We start from the raw sequence: 19045 nt of genomic DNA, 5'->3' as shown, positions 1-19045 counted from the left end.
GCGCCCTCTCTACAGAGAGGCAACACTATTTTCTCCTGAATGTGGACCCCAAACTTGGAAACTTCGCCTCTTCTGAGGCGGACACAGTGGCGCAGGGTGGTCTCTTTGGGGATCCATTCATCAAGAAACTAAGTTCGTCACCACTTTTACATCTTTAGATAAGGCACAATCATCCATTAAAAAGATTTTCCACCCTAGAGTTTTTGTCAGGGCAGTTGTGGCAGAGGGCACTCGACCTGACGCTTTTACACCCAAGGCCCTCAAAGAGGTGGCAAGAAAAACCCAGACTTCTGCAAACAAGAGTTCTTCCAATCCCAAAGAGGTTACGGAGGCTGTGGTGGCACAGGAGCAGCCAGAGGCCACATCAGGTGAGCCTTTCTCCTTTTCACCATTTAAAGGTGAGTGGCAGGTTGGCGGTTTTCGAACACAATTGGAGGTCTATCACCTCTGACGCTTGGGTGCTTCATACCATCCAGGGTTTCCAGATAGAATTCTACGGCACCCCGGTTCAGGATGCTTGACCGCGTCCACCTATTTTTGCGCATGACCAAGCTACACTCATATATCAGGAGGTGCTGCGGACAGGAGCTTTTGTACCATCCAGTCTGCATCCAAGAGGTTTCTTCAGCAATATTTTTCTGGTAGACAAAACAGATGGAGGCCAACGACCGGTAATAAACCTAAAAGAATTCAACCAGTGGTTAGTCTACCGCCACTTCAAGAGGGAGGGTATCCATCTCTTGCAGGACCTCTTACAACCCGACCAATGGATGGCCCGCCTGGATTTGAAAGACGCGTACTTAGCAGTCCCAATCTTTCCCCCGCACAGAGGCTTACTTCGATTTCGGTGGAAAGAGCAAGTGTACGAGATCGCATCTCTTCTTTTTGGCCTCTCGTCTGCCCCTTGGTGCTTCACCAAGGTTCTCAAACCCTTGGTGGAAACACTGTGAGCCATGGGCGCTTGACTCATCATTTATTTGGGATGATATCCTGCTCCTAGAACAATGCCTGTGCGCCTCTCGCAGCAATTGCAGGAAACGGTGGAGCTCCTCCAGAACTCTTTCGCAATCCAGTGCTGGACGAACAAGGTGTGTTGCAATGTGCTCCTGAAAATGGACAATGTCTCTGCGGTCCGTTACATCAACCATCTCGGAGGTATGAGGTGCAAGGCGCTGGCAAATCTGGCCAAACATTTTTGGACATTTTGCCTTTCCCACAACATCTTGGTAATGGCGGAATACCTCCCAGGAGCCTCCAATGTGGTAGCAGACTGGTGCTCCAGGAGCCAGTCAGACATGAGGCTGTAGCAGCTGCATCCACAGTAATTTCAGAGACTCCACAACTGGTGGGGCCTGTTCTCTGCAGACCTCTTTGCGTCCCGTCTAGACCATCAACTACTGAGATTCTTCAGTTGCAAACCGGACCCCCTAGCTTCCGCAACAGATGCTTTTCTCCAGAATTGGTCCAGGGAGACGGGGTACGCCTTTCCCCCGTTCACAATGATAATAAGGCTCACTGCATATCCTCAGGCAACAGGTGAAGGTGGTGTTGATTACACTCTATTGGAGGTCTCAAGTGTGGTTTCCAATTTTTTCAGGAACATTCCTGGGATTCTCCAATCCTTCTACCCGCGATCCTTTTCTTCTGAGTGATCCCAGAGGCAATTCCCATCCTCTAGTCCAGCAAGGGAGGATGCCCTTAATGGCCTTCCAGATTTCAGGCATGCTGGAGAGTGTCGGGCCTATCAAATGAGACTCAGAAACTACTGGGAGAAGCTTGGGCAGACCGCACAAACAAACGATTCAGATCAGCTTGGTCCAGATGGGTCAAATGGTGTGTTCGGAACGACCAGTATCCCATGGAGTGCGAGGTGGTGGCCATTATGAATTTCTTGGCGTCATTAGCGGTCCAAGGCCTGGCATACTCCTATAGGTCAGAGATCTCAGCAGGCCATGTGCTGGTCCAAGGTCAACCGGTTGGAGAACACCAGATGGTGTGTAAGTTGATGAGGGGAATTCGCCTCACGCTTCCTCCGGAGCCCAGGTATTCATCACTATGGGACGTCAATAAGATTTTTGCACCTATTCCAATCTTGGCAACGCAAAAAAGTACTTGTCCCGTACGGAGCTGTCGGCTAAGCGGGCGATGCTTTTGTGTCTGGTCTCATGACGAAGAGTGTCCGACGTTAGGGCACTGGACATTTCAGGAAGGGTTCTCACCCCGCACTGAGTTACTTTCCATATCATTTGTAGGACCAAATTAGATTCCAGAGTGGTGTCCTATCCAGTGTTCGATAATTCACCTATGTCTCAAAGAATATGAGAGTATGACGGAAGAAACTTGTTCCCTCAGGGGAACGCCAATTGTTGATTTCCCTAAGGAAGCCCTTCGAAGTGGTTACGCCACCGACTGTAGCCTGTTGGATCAGATGGGTGATGCAGGGAGTGGGTATAAACGTCTTGCAGTTTAGCACCCTTTCAGTAAGTGGAGCTTTGGCTTCAAAGGCTTTCTCCCTGGGGGCCAAGTTGGAAGATATTTTTAACGCCGCAGACTAGTCATCAGACTCTGTGCTCAAGCGGTTCTATTCTAAACCAGTCATAGACACGGTGTCGTTGGGGGTGGATAAGCTTTGAACAAGCATATTCCTCGCCTCCGGTCCTGACATAGAATAAAAAATGTCCTAGTAAGCATGACAGAAAGTTTGAATTCTATTAAGGACACAGAGGCGAGGATTATTCCCGCCCAGGGCTACGAGATCCCTGTTCCCACCCGGTACTGTTAAGGAGTGCATCCATCAAGGTGGGATTCTGTCGTATGGTGTAAGTATGTGTTTTAGAGGTTATTTTAACTGTTGTTACAGTTATCTTTGGGAGACACAAGGGAGGACGTTACTGTTCATATTGGGGTGTACTTGCAAGTGTTTTAAAAATGTTTATCGGTTGTGCATTGAGATCAGAGTCATGGGTTTTGTCGGTTGACCTTTTCCAGGTTCCGGAGGTTCCAAAACTGACTGACAGGACGCAAGGATAGAGTGGTTGCAGTCAAGAGAGAGGAGGTGACACAGGAAGCACACAACCTTGTGGGTATTATGGACTGTCTCTTGGTGGATTGTGGATGACCTTAATGAGGCACCCTGGGAGTGCTACTTTTTGTTTAGTAAGTTGAAGTTGAAGCTGCTGGAAGGAGGAATAAAGAAAGTCTGAGCATAATCCTCGCCTCCGTGTCCTTAATAGAATTAAAACTTTCTGTCATGCTTACTAGGAAATCTTTTATTCCTGACACCAAGGAAAGCCTAACTAAACTCCTACCCAGCTCCACCCTAAAAACAATATAAAGGCTTGTGACAACAACTTTTAACTGTGTATCACCAAGCTTTTGACCAACATTAATGTCAGTGTGTCAAATTGGCAGTGCGCTAGTGCGTCAACACCTGATCCTTCAACACACTGAGCAACCTTCAGCAAACCAAGAGCCCACACACAACTGGCGCTGCGGAGTTTATTAACTCTAAAGACCACAAGATTACAAGGCTACAGGTTTAATAACTATAAAGTGGCTCAAAGACTACAAGGCTACAAAGACTAAAAGGCTACCCCATAAAGGTACAAGTAAATTTTTTTTTAAAAGGCTAAGAGAGCTGGTGACTGCACATTTTATCTGTGTCACCACATCAAAATGGCAGTGCCCCAGTGCCCCCAGGCTCAATCCTGAAAGGCTTAAAGGTCACAAGGCTACAAAGCTTAAAAGCTAACTCTAAAGGCACAAGTTTTTTAAATGTAAAAAGGCTGAAAGAGCTTGTGGACGCTAACTTTGATCTGCACATTTCCAGGTTTTTGAACTTGGCTGCAACTTAATGCCTATATTTCCTAAATAACTAAATTAAAAGGGCACTACTTCGAAGAAAATTTAGAATAGAATGACTTACACAGTTCAAAATGGCGACACACTGATAGAATAGACAGTCTCTGACAAGCGTAGTGGTACTAACCACTAACTCATATGGAAGCGCTACTCTAACTACAAACCACCTCTGATTGCAGGCATACCCAGCTAATTCTTGCTGTTCATCGATACAATTACAATAGTTTCCCAATAGAGGCGCTTTTCTAAATGTACACCACAATGCCGTAATAAGTGAATGAGGTAACTCAGGGTTAGTACTTTACAGTTCTGATGGATACATCTGCCAGCGGATTCCTCACTTTGTGAATATCCCCTGCGCCAGCAGCATTCGGAAATGTTTTGTAACTCTCCACGCCAATAAGGACGACGTCACAGAAGCATGGCTCCGCTCGCGACTCCGCTTACGTCACTGGAGCCATAAGAGAGCCTTGTCGGCGTGATGATGTCAGTTCCCTTTTTTCCGTTGACGCTAACGGTTTTTCGTGGACTCTCCGTGGTTTCACTTGCTACTTTGTGTTTCTCCTTGCATTTCTGGTCTTGTTCTTGTTTCCTTTTTGAGGATGTCGTCAAGGAAGTCCGGGTTCAAGCCCTGCGGGGTGTGCGGAGGACACATGTCTATTACAGAGCCACACGAAGATGGTGTCTGGTGCCTGTTGTCAGATCACAACGTCGAGGGATGTGCCTGCCGTAGAAAAATGAACCAGAAGGTGTTAAATTAAAGCGAAGCTAAACTCGTCATGGCGAAGATGAGGAAGAAGAAAAGAGTTAGAAGAAGGTCAAGGTCTCGTTCCAGGTCGAGGTCGGGCTCGAAGTCGACGTCGGGGCATGCTTCTAGATCTAAGAAGCATAAGAAGAAGAAGAAGAGGCAAGGGTCAAGACGCCGTTCAGATAAAGACACGGCTCCGAAGTCTACCTCGCCAGCTCCTTGACGTCCTAAAGACTTCGTGGCACCTTCTCCCTCGAATCAGGGTTCTCCGGTAATATCGGCTTCTCCTGTGGCTTCGCCAGCTCCTTCTCCGACGCTGGCTCCATCTCCGACTTAGACACATTCTCCGGTTCTGGAGGAAGAAGTTCCAGTGCCAGATGAGTCGTCGACTCCAGTGGCTCCACCGTCGGCGCCGACTGGCCCAAGTCTGGTAATGCCTGCGCCTGAGACTTCACCAGGCATTTATCCACCTTTCCCTGGCCCAGGGCAAGATCCATCAATTTATCTAAATGCGATGTATGGAGTTTTTCAAAGGGCTATATACCCCTCTGGAGCACCTCTGGGTCCCATGGGTCCTATGGCATTTAATCTGGGGTTCCTCACGCCTATGACTAGGCTCCCTTTATGCCATTTCTGCCAGCGGCTCCGATTTGGCATTTCCCGGCGCCGAGGACGTCAATGTCGTCCCTTTCATCTCTGGCGCTGTCATCTGGACCTCATTTGGCGCAGGCTGTGCCTCCGGATCCGTGTTCGGCTCCGGCTCCATCGGAGTCGTGTCCGTCTCCATCGACACCGGTGCCGAGAATGAGATCTAGGAGAGAGGCTCAGAGGATTTTAGAAGAGCAGAGGTATCGTTTGGAGGAACTGAAGGAAGGTGAGATTCAAGAGTCGGATTACTATTTTGAAGAACTGAAGGAGGCAAGTGGCCTTGATTTATATCCAGAATGGGAGCTTTCACCTGCATCTGATGCTCCTTCAAAGGATGTGGCTCCTTACCATACAGTGATAAGAAAGGCAGCAGAACTTTTAGACCTCCAGCTTCCCACGGCCTAATTTAAGTCAAATATCTTGACGGAAGTTCTTCATTCACCTTCTACTGTGGTGGAGCGTTTGCTACCATTCAATGATGCCATCACTGAGCCTGTAATGGACGTTTGGTGTAAGCCCTTTTCGGCCCCGGCAGTTTCTAAGTCTGTTGCCAGGAGATACAGGGCAGCTCCAGGGGACACAGCCTTTTTAACTTCCCATCCTTCTCCTGAGAGTCTAGTGGTTCAAGCTGCCTGTTCCAAAAGATCTTCTGGGGCTTTTCCTCAGGTTCCTGGCGATAGAAAGTCGAAATAAATTGACCAGTTTGCAAAAAAGGTGTTTTCCTCTGCAAGCATGGCATTGAAGTCCACAAATGCCACCTGTCTTTTGGGACATTACATCAATGTCCTAATGGACTCTGCTAAGCAACTTTCCCCTAAATTGTCTGAGGAGGACAGACAGAATTTTAATGAGGTCTTGTCAGACACACAAGCGGCTGCTCGTCAGGTGATTTAAAGTGGTCTGGACATTGCATACTTGCCAGGATCATGGGATATGCTGTCGCTACAAGAAGGAGTGCCTGGCTTAAATCATCGGAGTTCTCCCCAGATGTGCAGGCAACACTTTTGGATCTCCGTTTTGATGGTTCAGGCTGTTTGGAAAGAAAGCGGATACAGCCTTGGAAATGTTTAAGGACAGTAAAGCCACTGCCACGTCTTTGGTCCTTCAGGCTCAGCCTAGAGGATCCTTGTACAGGAAGTACAGGGGTTTTGGGAGATCGTTATTCGGACCTCAGCCTCAGCCTCAGCAGCAGCAGCAGCAGCAGCAGCAGCAGCAGCAGAACACCTTGTACAAGTCCTACAGGGGCAAGCACAGAGGTCGCCCACGAGGCCGTCAGCTTCCTCCTCCTCTTCCTCTACCTCCCCCCCTCTTGCCACAGCAAAGCATCCACCATTCTGGATCATGTTGGTCCTGTGGGGGGTCGGCTTACTAATTTTCTTCAAGATTGGGAATCGATCACTACAGACCTTTGGGTTCTCAATCTTGTAGAGAATGGGTATGCTCTTCCCTTTCGGGAGTTCCCACCAAATTACCCTCCTTGTCAAGGGGCTTGCTCTGAGGACCACCTTCTTCTCCTGCAGGAAGAAGTGTTAACTTTACTGAAAAAGGGTGCGATAGAGGTGGTTCCAGAGCGGGAAAGGAGTCAGGGATGCTATTACCCGTATTTCCTGATTCCCAAGAAGGATGGCAGGTTACGTCCAATCCTGGATCTCAGGATCTTGAACCTCTTTCTAAAACAGGAGAAGTTCAAGATGCTCACCCTTGCGCAGGTTCTTCAAGCGCTGCAACAGGAAGATTGGATGGTGTTGATAGACTTGCAGGCCTCGTATTTTCATATCCTGATGTCACACAGGAAGTATTTCTGTTTTATGGTAGGGTCGCAAAGTTATCAGTTTGCGGTCCTCCCGTTTGGACTTACTACTGCACCTCGAGTCTTCACCAAGGTGATGGCAGTGGTGGCAGCACATCTCAGGAGATCGGGGATTCCGGTTTTCCCCTATCTGGACGACTGGCTGATCGAAGCAGAGGTGCTTCATCATCTGCAAGTTACAATCGAGAATTGGGTATCGAGAATTGGGTTTCTCGATACACGTGCCCAAGTCTCACCTGGTGCCCTCTCAGCGCAACCTGTTCATAGGGGCAGTACTGGACACTACTGTGTGTCGAGCATTCCCTCCTCCACAAAGGATTCTCGACATTCAGGAAATGATTCCCTTGTTTTACAACGAAGCGGTCATTCCAGTCCTGAAGGTCCTTCGCCTGCTCGGTCTGTTAGCTTCCTGCATTCTGTTGGTCGACCATGCACGCTGGCACATGAAGGCGCTCTAGTGGTGCCTCCGCAGGCAGTGGTATCAGCACAACGGAGATCTCAGGGAGTCTGTGAGTATCTCCAGAGAAGCTGCAGCGGATATGTCTTGGTTGGGCGTGGAGGGCAATCTGTCTCAAGGAAAGCCCTTCCATCTACCTCCATCGGTGGCCACAGTGATAACGGATGCATCCACCTTAGGGTGGGGGGCTCATCTGGGGGATCTGGAGATCAAGGGTCTTTGGTCTCCAGAGGAAAGGTTGCTTCATATCAACCTTCTAGAGTTGTGGGCGATATGTTTGGCGCTCAAGGCTTTCCTCCCTTCCTGGTCAGTCGGTCCAAGGACTGACGGAGAACACTACCGCAATGTGCATGCAGGGAGGAGTGGGGTCGCATTGTCTCTGCAGAGAGGCTCTGCGTCTCTGTTCCTGGGTTCTGGACCATCGGATTTGTCTGTTGGCAAATCATCCGGCCGGAGTTCTGAACGTTCGTGCAGACAGTATCAGTCGGCAGTTCCCTGCCGACCACGAGTGGAGGCTCCATCCGGAAGTGGTACGTCATGTCTTTCGGACGTGGAGAACTCCTTGGGTGGACCTGTTTGCCACTCACGAGAATGCTCACTGCGCGTCATTCTGCAGTCTCCAGTATCAGTTGCAGGGAGCTTTGGGGGACGTGTTTCTGATGAATTGTAGCTCACAACTCCTTCACGCGTTTCCTCCCATACCCTTGATTCCTCGGGTTCTGAGGAAGATTCGCCAAGACCGGGCCCAAATTATATTGATCGCCCCGGATTGGTCAAGATGAGTGTGGTATACAGATCTTCTCCACCTCTCCTCGTGCCCTCCGCGCTGTCTCCCTCTCTGGGCAGACCTCCTCTCGCAGTCGCAGGGGCAGGTTCTACACCCCCACCTCCAGAGCTTACACCTTCGTGCCTGGAGATTGAACGAGGCAACCTGAATTCTTTCTCTCTTCCTTCTGACGTGGTGGATGTTATTTTGTCTGTCAGACGTCTCTCCACCAAGTCTATCTATTCCTATAGGTGGTCCAAATTTGTTCATTGGTGTGGGGAGAAGTCTATTGACCCTTTGAGGGCTCGCTTATCCAACATCCTTCAATTTGCTCTTTCTCTAGCCCAGCAGGGTTTTGCTGTGGCTACTGTGAAGGGCTATTTATCGGATTTGTCTTTGTTTAAATCACCCATTGTGTTACGGTTCATTAAGGGCCTTACCAACAAATATCCACCCACTGCATTTATTGTGCCTCAATGGGACTTAAATCTGGTCTTAACCTACTTGATGGGTTCTCCCTTCGAGTCCTTGCACAAGTGTCCCTTGAGACTATTGTCTTTAAAGACTGTATTTCTTGTTGCCATTACCTCGGTAAGGAGGGTAAGTGAGCTTCAGGCTCCGAGTTCAAAACCCCCATTCCTGACTATTCATGCTGATAGAATGGTTCTCAAGACCAGTGCTGCTTTTATGCCTAAGGTGGTAACTCGCTTTCATCTGGGGCAGTCCATTACCCTTCCTTCTTTCTATCCTTCCCCTCACCCTTCCAAGGAGGAGGAGCGGCTTCACTGATTGGACCCTAAAAGGGCGGTACGTTTTTACCTCAGTAGGACTAGAGACTGTCGTATGGATGACCAACTCTTCGTGGGTTTTGCTGGCTGCAGGAAAGGCAGAGCGGTGCACGAGCGTACCCTTCCCAGATGGATTATCTTGTGCATCAAGATCTGTTACTCTTTGGCTAGTAAGGATCCTCCAGAGGGTATAAAGGCTCATTCTACTAGAGCTAAATCGTCAACATCTGCCTTGTCTAGAGGTGTTCCTGTGGAGGACATTTCAGAACGGCAACTTGGGCCTCCCTCCACACCTTCGCGAAGCATTACTGCTTAGATTCCGAGGTGAGGAGGTATGGTCACTTTGCGCGTTCTGTCCTACAGGACTTTTTGGTAAAGAAAGGTGGACACCCTCCTCCGGGAGTGGGGACTGCTGTGGGCCTCTATTCACAAGGTGAGGAATCCACTGGCAGATGTAACCATCAGTAGAACAAGTTACTTACCTTCGGTATCGCTTTTTTCTGGTGGATACAGTATCTGCGTTTAGATTCTTCATTGACCCACCCGCCTCCCCATTTTCCACCCTTGTATACCTGCAATGGTGTTATTTTATGTCTGTTACTTTCCATGGAAGTGTTTAATTCTTTTTGCTTTACTGTATTGATTTCACACTTTGTATGTTGGTTTGACACTGTGTACTGTGTATACTGTATATATTTGTGTCGGTGCGTCCGTGTACCTCGAAGGTACAGAAAAAAAGGGCGGAACTGACGTCATCACGCCGACGAGGCTCTCTTATGGCTCCAGTGACGTCAGCGGAGTCGTGAGCGAAGCCATGCTTCTCTGACATCGTCCTCGTCGGCGTGGAGAGCTACAAAAAAATTCCCAATGCTGCTGGTGCAGGGGATATTCACAAGGTGAGGAATCCACAGGCAGATACTGTATCCACCAGAAAAAGCGTTACCGAAGGTAAGTAACTTGTTCTTCACACACCTAGGGGGTCATTATGATAGCGGGCGGATCGCCACCGCCCGCTAAAATCTACCGCCTGCATGACTTTTCCCCCGCCATATTACGATGGCAGGGGGGACCCCTGAGGACGGGAAGACCGTCCGCTGGTAGGCAATCCGCCTGATTGCCTACCGGGCAGAAAAGCCCAGGAATATGGTGGCGGTGCCATGCAGGCACCGCCATCCATATTATCATCATGGCAGTGAAATGCCTTTCATGGCTGAGACGCCGCCATGGAAAGGCATGTAGTTTTTTCTTTGGGGGCCCGTTACGGGCCACCAGGGTGTTCGTGGGGGTGGGGGTGGTGGTGCACATGCAGGGGTACATAAGGTATCTCCCTGCATTTGCATGCACAAGGTGGCAGGCACCGCTCAGTAATGCACAACATGCATTTGACACATTGCGGCGGGTGCTGCTTGCGGGATTGGCAGGCGGTCCTGTTTCCAGATACGGTGGCGGGCGGACTTTGTCCGCCCGCCATCGTAATGGGCCCCCTAGTGTTTGTGCTACCTGATATACTGTTTGTAATGCAGGATTTTGACTTACTTGAACTACTAACTCCAAACCTATTGTCTCACTGCAAGTGCACGACTGCTCGCTAAGCTGACTATATCTGGGATAATACTCCTCGCCTGGCAGAATATCACACCATTTGACCTTGACCTTGACATTCTGTGTTTCAGCATCACAAGACTCTCCACCCATTTGATATCGATCGAGAGAGCGAAGATAGACCTGTCCAATCAGGACCCAAATTCTAATACTCCTCTACCTTGTGGCAGAGTCCCCAACCATAACTAAATCTGTTCTTTTTGATGAGCCCCTGAGTTGCAGGGTGGCCCCCTTAGTACAGTTCTCTGGCCCCAGAGCTCCTGATTAAATTCGGAGGGGGGGCCCTCAAGTTTATTTAACTCACTGCTGGTATTCACATAGTAAAGCACAAAACTCAGCAAAACTGTAAGAAGATTGCCTAAATTTGATCTCGCTGACACCTGCTGGCACACCACAAGCTCCATATAAGCAGTTTAAACAAAAATAAGAACATTAAATAACAAAACTATCTAACATAGCAAATCTGCGCCTATCCAAATCCACCGTAAACGACATCATCTCCACTAAACAAAATGGCAGAAAATAAATCTACAGCCAATCTAAAGAGAGTCAAAGCAAACCCACCTATCCCTGACTCACCAGTCAAACAAAGGAAGGACATTAACTACACGATGGAGATGATTCTAATGAAACTAGCAGACATTCATGATCTCGCCAAATCCACAAAGGACAACACGGTTGCAATGTAAAATGAGATATGTACCATTCTCTCAGACATTAAACAAATCAAAACAAGGATTGCTGAGACAGAAAGTACACTCAACAACCTAGAAGACTCTGAAACTAAGTCACACAAAAATATCCAGCCCCTAAATTACACGACCCAAGCTTCAACCAGAGAACTGGCAGCACTAGAAGATAGGAACAGAAGGGAAAACCTCTACATCTTTGGCATCCCCAAAGAGGAGGACACAGCCAGGTCTTGCATTAAATTCCTAGAAAAAATTGGTCTTTCAAAACAATGATGTAACATTCGAAAAGGGCTTGGAGTCTGAAAGAGCACAATGTGCCCCTGTAACATCCCAATCAGACCTTCCCAAGCCCAATTGTATGTAGACCACTGCAGTACCAACGTGAAAATAATTATTACATATATGAAGAAACATAATCACCAACAATGAAAAGGAAACCACTCTGAGCTGCCAATTCTCATTTGCAGGACCAGCAAAATACTGAGTGACTATACAAGGTTCAACACACATTTTCAAAGATCCTTTTGCCCTCTCAAAATTCCTGGATGACAAGACTCAACTATGGACAATTCAACACATAAGGCTCTAGAAGCTGGTCCCAAAAGCTTGCCGTAATGCTCTTTGTGTAGAGAGCTATAAACTACACAAGCCTAAGGGCCTGGATGCTGCTCCTATATGTCCCTCATGTTCATACTTTTGCACGTACTACTACTAATACAGGCTAAGATGCTTAACTACTATTTACTATACGTTATCAACCTAAGTATGTGATTTATCAATATGTCATTTACCAACTGACTAAAGGTAAGAGACCACCTCTGATTTACAAATTATGTAATCCCCGGCCAAAACATGATCAAATAATTCATTAAGAAGGGTTGCATCAAGAATGTTTGTCTCACTCCGTTAGCCTAATAGTTAGTCTTTATTAAGTCTACTGCTTGCTGGTGAATATTGCTCTGTTGATCTACTCAAAACTTACCAAAAGTATATTTAGTCAACTGACTTGTCTCCTGTTTTTCGTCAATCACATTACAGGTGCATATGTAAATAAGTTGAGTTTTAAGCCTGTGCGGGTATTACAAAATGTCATATATTTTTTGGAGGGGTGGGTGAGAGGGGGGAAGGGGCCTTAACGGAATGGGTCTGGCTATCTACACTTCTCATTTGTAGTCTTATTTTCTATTTCGTACTTCTAGCTTTATCTTTTTCTGTTTTATTTCCTTTTTTTGTTTATGTCAATACTAAGGAATTGATGATATGATCACCTAAATAGATATTTTGCTATACTACCTACACTTACAAGAAGGTACTTTATTCTGGATCAGGACACAGTCTCATTCTGTAGATGTAGACAAGGAGGTCCACTTTTTACCTCTTTTTCTACTCTTCCAAATACCTCATCACCCTACAACACAGATGTAAACTTAATTACACACATTCACTCTTCTACAACCTTCTGTACAAAGCACAAGTTCCTAAACAGGAACCATACGAGTGTTAAAATTAATCATGCTTAACCCAAAGCAGAATATTAAGATAATTTCACTTAATGTGAAGTGGTTAAGAAAAAGAAAATCATTGACTACATATACAAACTCAAAGGAGATATAGTTCTCAAAATCGATTCCTCACACAATACATCAATGTGAAAACACCGCTTCGCTAAGGTAGCATGCTCAGATAGCTTGGGGAAGAAAAATGGTGTCTTGACTAATAACTAAAAACTCTGATATAAATGTTATGTTTTCCAACCTAACAGATGAACGTGGAAGATGGATTATATCTAAACTTTCCAAAAATAATAATGATTTCTAGGCGGTTAATGTATATGCCCCAACTGCAGAAGAACCGTCCTTGCGGGATGACCCCTTGTCGCAACAAAAAATGATCCCTGAATCCTCCTCATTCATCCTTGCAAGTGACTTCAATCTACCATTATACCCTGCAAAAGATAAGAACTCACAGTTCCCTTATTGCTAAATAAAAGCACTTAAAAAATCTATGCATGAGATTCAGTCTCATAGATGCATGGAGAATTCAAAACCCAGATGAAGGACACTATACATTTTACTCCTGCCCACACAACTCTTACTCCCATATTGACTACCTACTGATCTCGAACCTCTCCATCGGAATGGTTGATCAGACAATCGAAGCTAGAGTGGTTTCGGACAACTCCTGCATAACCATGTCATTTTCTGACCCCTGCCATGTTCCAAAACAGACGCTGTGGAGATTTAATGACGAGATACTTAAACACCACAATAATGTGCAGGCAGTTGAAGAGTCAATACAGAACTTCCTTAATGACAATAAACCAGATAAAACCTCGGAAATTACAAGGTGGGAAGCCCTGAAGGCCACATTGTGGGGAGCGATAATGAAAATGTAATCCAACATGAATAAAAGGATGAATTCTGAACTCTCAGAGTTAGAAAAACATATCACTGACCTAGAAAAACGACAGTTGTTAACAGAAATAGTAGTATCCTTCTAGAGATCACCCAGAAAAAATATTAGTATAACAAAATAATAAATAAGTACAAGAGCAGGTATATGGATCAACAAAATAAAAGCACTCGCCTATGTGATGCAAAAAAGCAGGTAAAAGTCTGGCATCAATCTTAAAACATAACCTACAGAAGTATGCCATCACTTCTATAAAAGATAAACAAGGTTTAGTGCATACCAACACTACTAACATTGCAGAAGTAGTAAAAGATTTCTACCAGACACATTACAAAGATAACCCCTAGCTAGAATAAGAATAAAGGCATATCAGGGATTTCATTTTGTAAACAACATATAAAACTTACAGTGTATGCAGACGATATCTTAATTATTAACGAGGATGCCCCTGCCTCTATTTCCGCATTGATGCATCTATGCAGGAAATTGCAGAGGTCTGAGGCTATACCCTAAATAGGGACAAATCAGAGGTGAAATTCCTCAATAATATAGGGAACAGGGAGATCTTAGGGGACTCAGATCTCACATGGCAACTGAAATGCATCAAATATTTAGGAGTTGAATTCTCTAGCGACCTCATAACTACACTTAAACAGAACGAAAAATCATTACTCAAAAAGATCAGCAAACGTCTTGATGGTTGGTCACCCAAATTTCTTTCCTTGTGTGTTAGAGCAGAGACCCTAGAGATGATGATCACTCCCTTAATAAACTACCGAATTACTAAAGTAGACATCTTTAAAAAATGTCAGTGGCAAGACAAAAAAACGAAATATCACGCAAAAAATCAGACTAGCGAAAAGCAATAGTGGGTTAGGCATCCAGAATTTTAGGAACTATGAGACGGCATTTTTATTCAAGCAAGGCATCAATTGGATTACTGAGGGCGAGACGTATACACCTATCTGGGTTGGCATAGAAAAATCAATCTTAAAGAATAAACCACTTTGTGCGTATCTGTCAATGCATAAACCTTCCCCCTCCTCCCCACTCCAAATACATCTTGGATACGCTAAGAGAGCCATCCTATGGGTGTAATCTTGCTACGGGCTAGAGAACCTGGATTTCTACAGATTCTTGAAGTTAAGAGTCCAGATATCAAAATACTAAGGTTTTAAAAATAAATCCTCCCTCCTGACTCTCATGAATGGTCTGCACAAAGGAGGACATATTGTGTCCCGGGTGTATAAGTTACTCCTACCGAAATCTTTCAAATCCAGAATGAGCAACATTGGGAGGTGTATCCCTCTAAAAGTAACATCGCATTTGATTGGACCCACATATATCGGTCAACGTTCATGAACAAGGTATCTCCGATGCTCTCCCAAATTAGTATAACAAAGTATACGGTCATCCATAGACCCTACTGGACCACAGTGAAACTCCATAACATAACTTAACTTCATCCAAGAACCCATCGCTGGAACCGTAACGAACAAACTGCTGACTTAGCACATATGCTCTTTGACTGCTCCAAACTCCGTACTTATTGGAACTCTACTTTTATCTTCATGAAAAAGGTCTTACATATCCCCCCTACACTTGAATTCACATACATTCTTCTATGCCCATTAGATCCTCAAATAAAAAAATGCAGCAGATAAGAGATCTACTTGCTCTCATGTTAACACTAGCCTGCAAACTCATCCTCACTAACTGGAAGAACTTCAACATATTCTTCCACATGTGGCGCGAGGTGCAGATAATACCTCCATACAATGTTCCCCCTGGCGCGCATTATATAGACCAACATGGCACTCTCTAGATACTGCTACGAGCAACTTTAAACCTCCATAACTGCTAGGTTATAGATGCCAGACCCATCTAGCCTCATTAAATTCGACCTATGAGGGGCTCTCCTCTACTTCCTCAATTAATTAAACTAATCAACTGTACCTTCGAATCCACATCTAACGCTCATGCTACACTGACATACACTGAAATACCAGCCCTAGTAAGGACAGTTTATTCTGTTGTGCATCTAGGTACTAATACTTGCTATACATATAGATCCCGTATTGATGTGCTCTGGAACGGCAACTACAGACTCTATGCAATGATTACTCATCTTTTCGCCATCTTTAGTCATAGGATGTCCATATACTAACCCATGCTTAGCACATTTGTCTCCTGCATATATACTATTACTTAAGCAAATGTTATGCACCTCATGTACACCTCCTTGCCTTCTGTACCTACTCTCATGGTGCCTTAAATATAGTTTACTCAGAAATGTGACTATATACAGACAAGCCCTGTCTTTGCAATAATTGCTTTTATGTACTGTCCTTTTGTTTGCATTTTATACAATACTCAATAAAAACTATTTAACATAAAAAAGGGCATAGGCAAAAGCCAAGAATCTGCTCCAATCTTAGGATAACTACTAGGAGATTTGATTTCATATGATTTAGGGACTCGCAGTACATTTCATGAGACGTCCAGGAATTGTACAGTATTGGTAGATTTCCTGGTGTTTTCCATTGCATACAATTTAAGAATGCACAATTTTCTTAGTGTAAAAATTCTGCATGTGTAAGTGAAATGCAAACATCCAGTAGCACCAAGAAACAGTCATATTCACACTCATAACCTTCAACTTAACAGCTAGCAATTCATCCTTCTGGTGCAGTACATTTCTAAGTGCAACTTGGAATGTCAAGTTTAAGGAATTCAAATTCTTTTAATTCAGTATGTGGAATTTATGTTCCATAAAGACTTTTGTGAATTGGTCTAACTGTGTTTAGTTATTTCAGGCTACTAATTAGTCCAGCACTAATCCAATGAAGAATAATTAGGCATGTATACAGACATCCCTAGGCATTCATCATAAATGGTGTAATTGTCTAGCATGGCTCAATCTACCTCACCTGTTCTGTATCACTGACGCACAAAGTGATTTGATTGTAGCTTCCCTCCACCCCTCACTCATGAAACCCAACAATTTTCATAAGGACACACTGTAAACATACACCCAAGCAGTCATGCATAACAGGCAGGGTAGTCTGCTACCGTATTGTCCAGGGGCCTGATTACAATCTTGGCAAACAGAGTTACTCTGTCACAATCATGACGGATATTCCGTCAGCAAAATTACAATTCCATTATGTCCTATGGAACTCGTAATATGGCAGACGGGATATCCGTCACGTTTGTGACGGAGTATCCCAGCCACCAAGATCGTAATCCGGCCCCAAGACAGTTGTGTGTGGCTGCACCAGGGATATGAAGCACTTTGCAAATGTTACATTTGAGTACAACAATATATATATTATGGCAGACATACTTACTTGTCTGACTAGTTTTACTTCAATACATTCAATGCTTCCTTACAGGTGCTTCGCTTTTATGCCATTTGGGATGACACGGACGCTTTGTATGGAGAGGAGCTTCCAGTAATCATTCACTACTACCTCTGTGATGACACAGTGGAAATTCGTGAGGTTCACGAGCGGAATGATGGACGAGACCCTTTCCCTGTACTGTTGAAGCGTCAGCACTTACCGAAGTGTCTTAAAGATCTAAAAGGTGAGTGAGTTAACTTCTCAAATAAATGTTATATATTTTTGTTAAAGTTCTGTAAAAGCAAACATGGCTCTCTGGATTGTGCAAAAAACTGTAACATTCTTTTAATGCAAAAATATCCAGCAAAGAGTCTGTTGCGTGTTTATCTAGGTTCCTGATCGATACTGTGACCTTATGCCCCTATTCGGCTATAAATCCATTTATTCCCTATATTGGCATAACCGTTCAAGTGCGATATTCAGAAAGTCATCTCTGGCCTCACACGAACAGAGCCACATTCCAGCATAGTTCTCTGCCACTTCCTTTGCGACCAATTAGTGCAATGACAGAGCAGAAGTCACTATCTGATATTCCTAGATTAACACTCCGAGTTCTTCAACAAGATTAAAAACTCAGCAAACCTGGAAATCCCCGCTTGCTGTGTTTTGATTAGTAATGGAACTCTAATGAGCAACTGATAGCTATCACTTCCTAGTGACATCTTTAATTTGACGTCTTATGTCCAGCAAACTTGCGTCAAACCAGGCACCTGTCAGGTATAAATATTACCAACGTTGCCTTAAGCAATTGCCTGTTGCTAGCTGTCTGCAAGACCCCGTGTTGGTGAAGCTAGCACCCTGTCGCTGCAGCCTGCTGCCCCGCTGCTGTTGGTGAAGCTACTGATACCATTATCGCTGCTAAAGCGCGAACGATGGTGTGGTGAGCTTAGGAGCTGAACAGCCGTCCCTCTGCGAAGAGCCCAGCAGATTCCAAGCTGCCCGCGGACGCTGTCCCCCCTCCTTCCTCGACGCGCTGAAGAGAGACGCTGCATTTCTTCTGCTGAGAAATCCAGCTCCAGCGTTTCCAGTCTGCCCTCGCGGGTGACTGGGATACCGAGTTCCCCCTGAAGGAAATACCAGACTTCCATCATTCTATTCAGAGGTATGGTGTTGACTAAACCCTTAGATGAGAATTCTTGAAGCAAACCTTGGCAAAACCAACTTAACTTAAAGCTACTTACTTACTCCCCTTCCACGTGTTAGGCTTAGGTCAGGCACACTGGGGTAGGCGTAGTTAGAAGCACCAGTTGAGTATTTTAGCCTAATGTATATATGACTGTATATATGTTTTATTACTTTTAAACCATTGTATGGCTAAGAAACCATATCAATGCTTTTACAGTATTATTTCGCAATCCTTATCTTACTGTACGTACTTTTTATAATAACAAGTCTTGCAATTGTGGCAATACATTTCTCTTGTACGAGAAGAAAGACTGTTCAATAAATGTTAACCCTTTATTGACAAACGCCCGTCTCTCTATTCTCTACATATCGTGAAAGTAAACTGCACTAACCTGACTGAGTGAAATACATGTCTATTGTTTCACACGACCCTAGAGATTGACTCTTGATCTGAGGAGCAAAGTTGTCATGTTGCACGGTTGTTGGAAAGCTGAATCCCTTCTTGTCTGTGCCAAGGAAGCTGATCACTTCCTATGCAGAGAAGAAAGTTTCCAGTGACCTCTGAGCTAGTTGGTAACACACCCAATTAAGTTTAGCATAGTCAGTGGAGGCCTGGAATATCCGCAGTTCCACGTCGATACTACTGTTTATGTTATTACAATGCGCAGGGCCTAGTGGGAAACTAGGAACTACACTACATGGCGCCCAAACGTTTGGTAAGGCGATAAACTA

The 19045-nt window shown here is 45.2% G+C and overlaps 1 protein-coding gene across 1 annotated transcript in view; it reads left to right on the top strand.

The window, feature by feature from the left end:
- The window catches only part of EFHC1 (EF-hand domain containing 1), a 258645-nt gene that overhangs the window by 79273 nt on the left and 160327 nt on the right, over positions 1–19045 (top strand). Inside the window, exon 5 of the mRNA XM_086926193.1 lies at positions 17180–17372. Within this exon, the coding sequence (XP_086782319.1) occupies positions 17180–17372 (193 nt within the window). The remainder of the gene's footprint in view (positions 1–17179; positions 17373–19045) is intronic.

The sequence above is a fragment of the Lissotriton vulgaris genome, chromosome 6 (assembly GCF_964263255.1).
Source record: "Lissotriton vulgaris chromosome 6, aLisVul1.2, whole genome shotgun sequence".
Classification (NCBI taxonomy): Eukaryota; Metazoa; Chordata; class Amphibia; order Caudata; family Salamandridae; genus Lissotriton; species Lissotriton vulgaris.
Note: the sequence above shows the minus strand (reverse complement) of the source record. Positions and strands in the feature narration are given on the sequence as shown.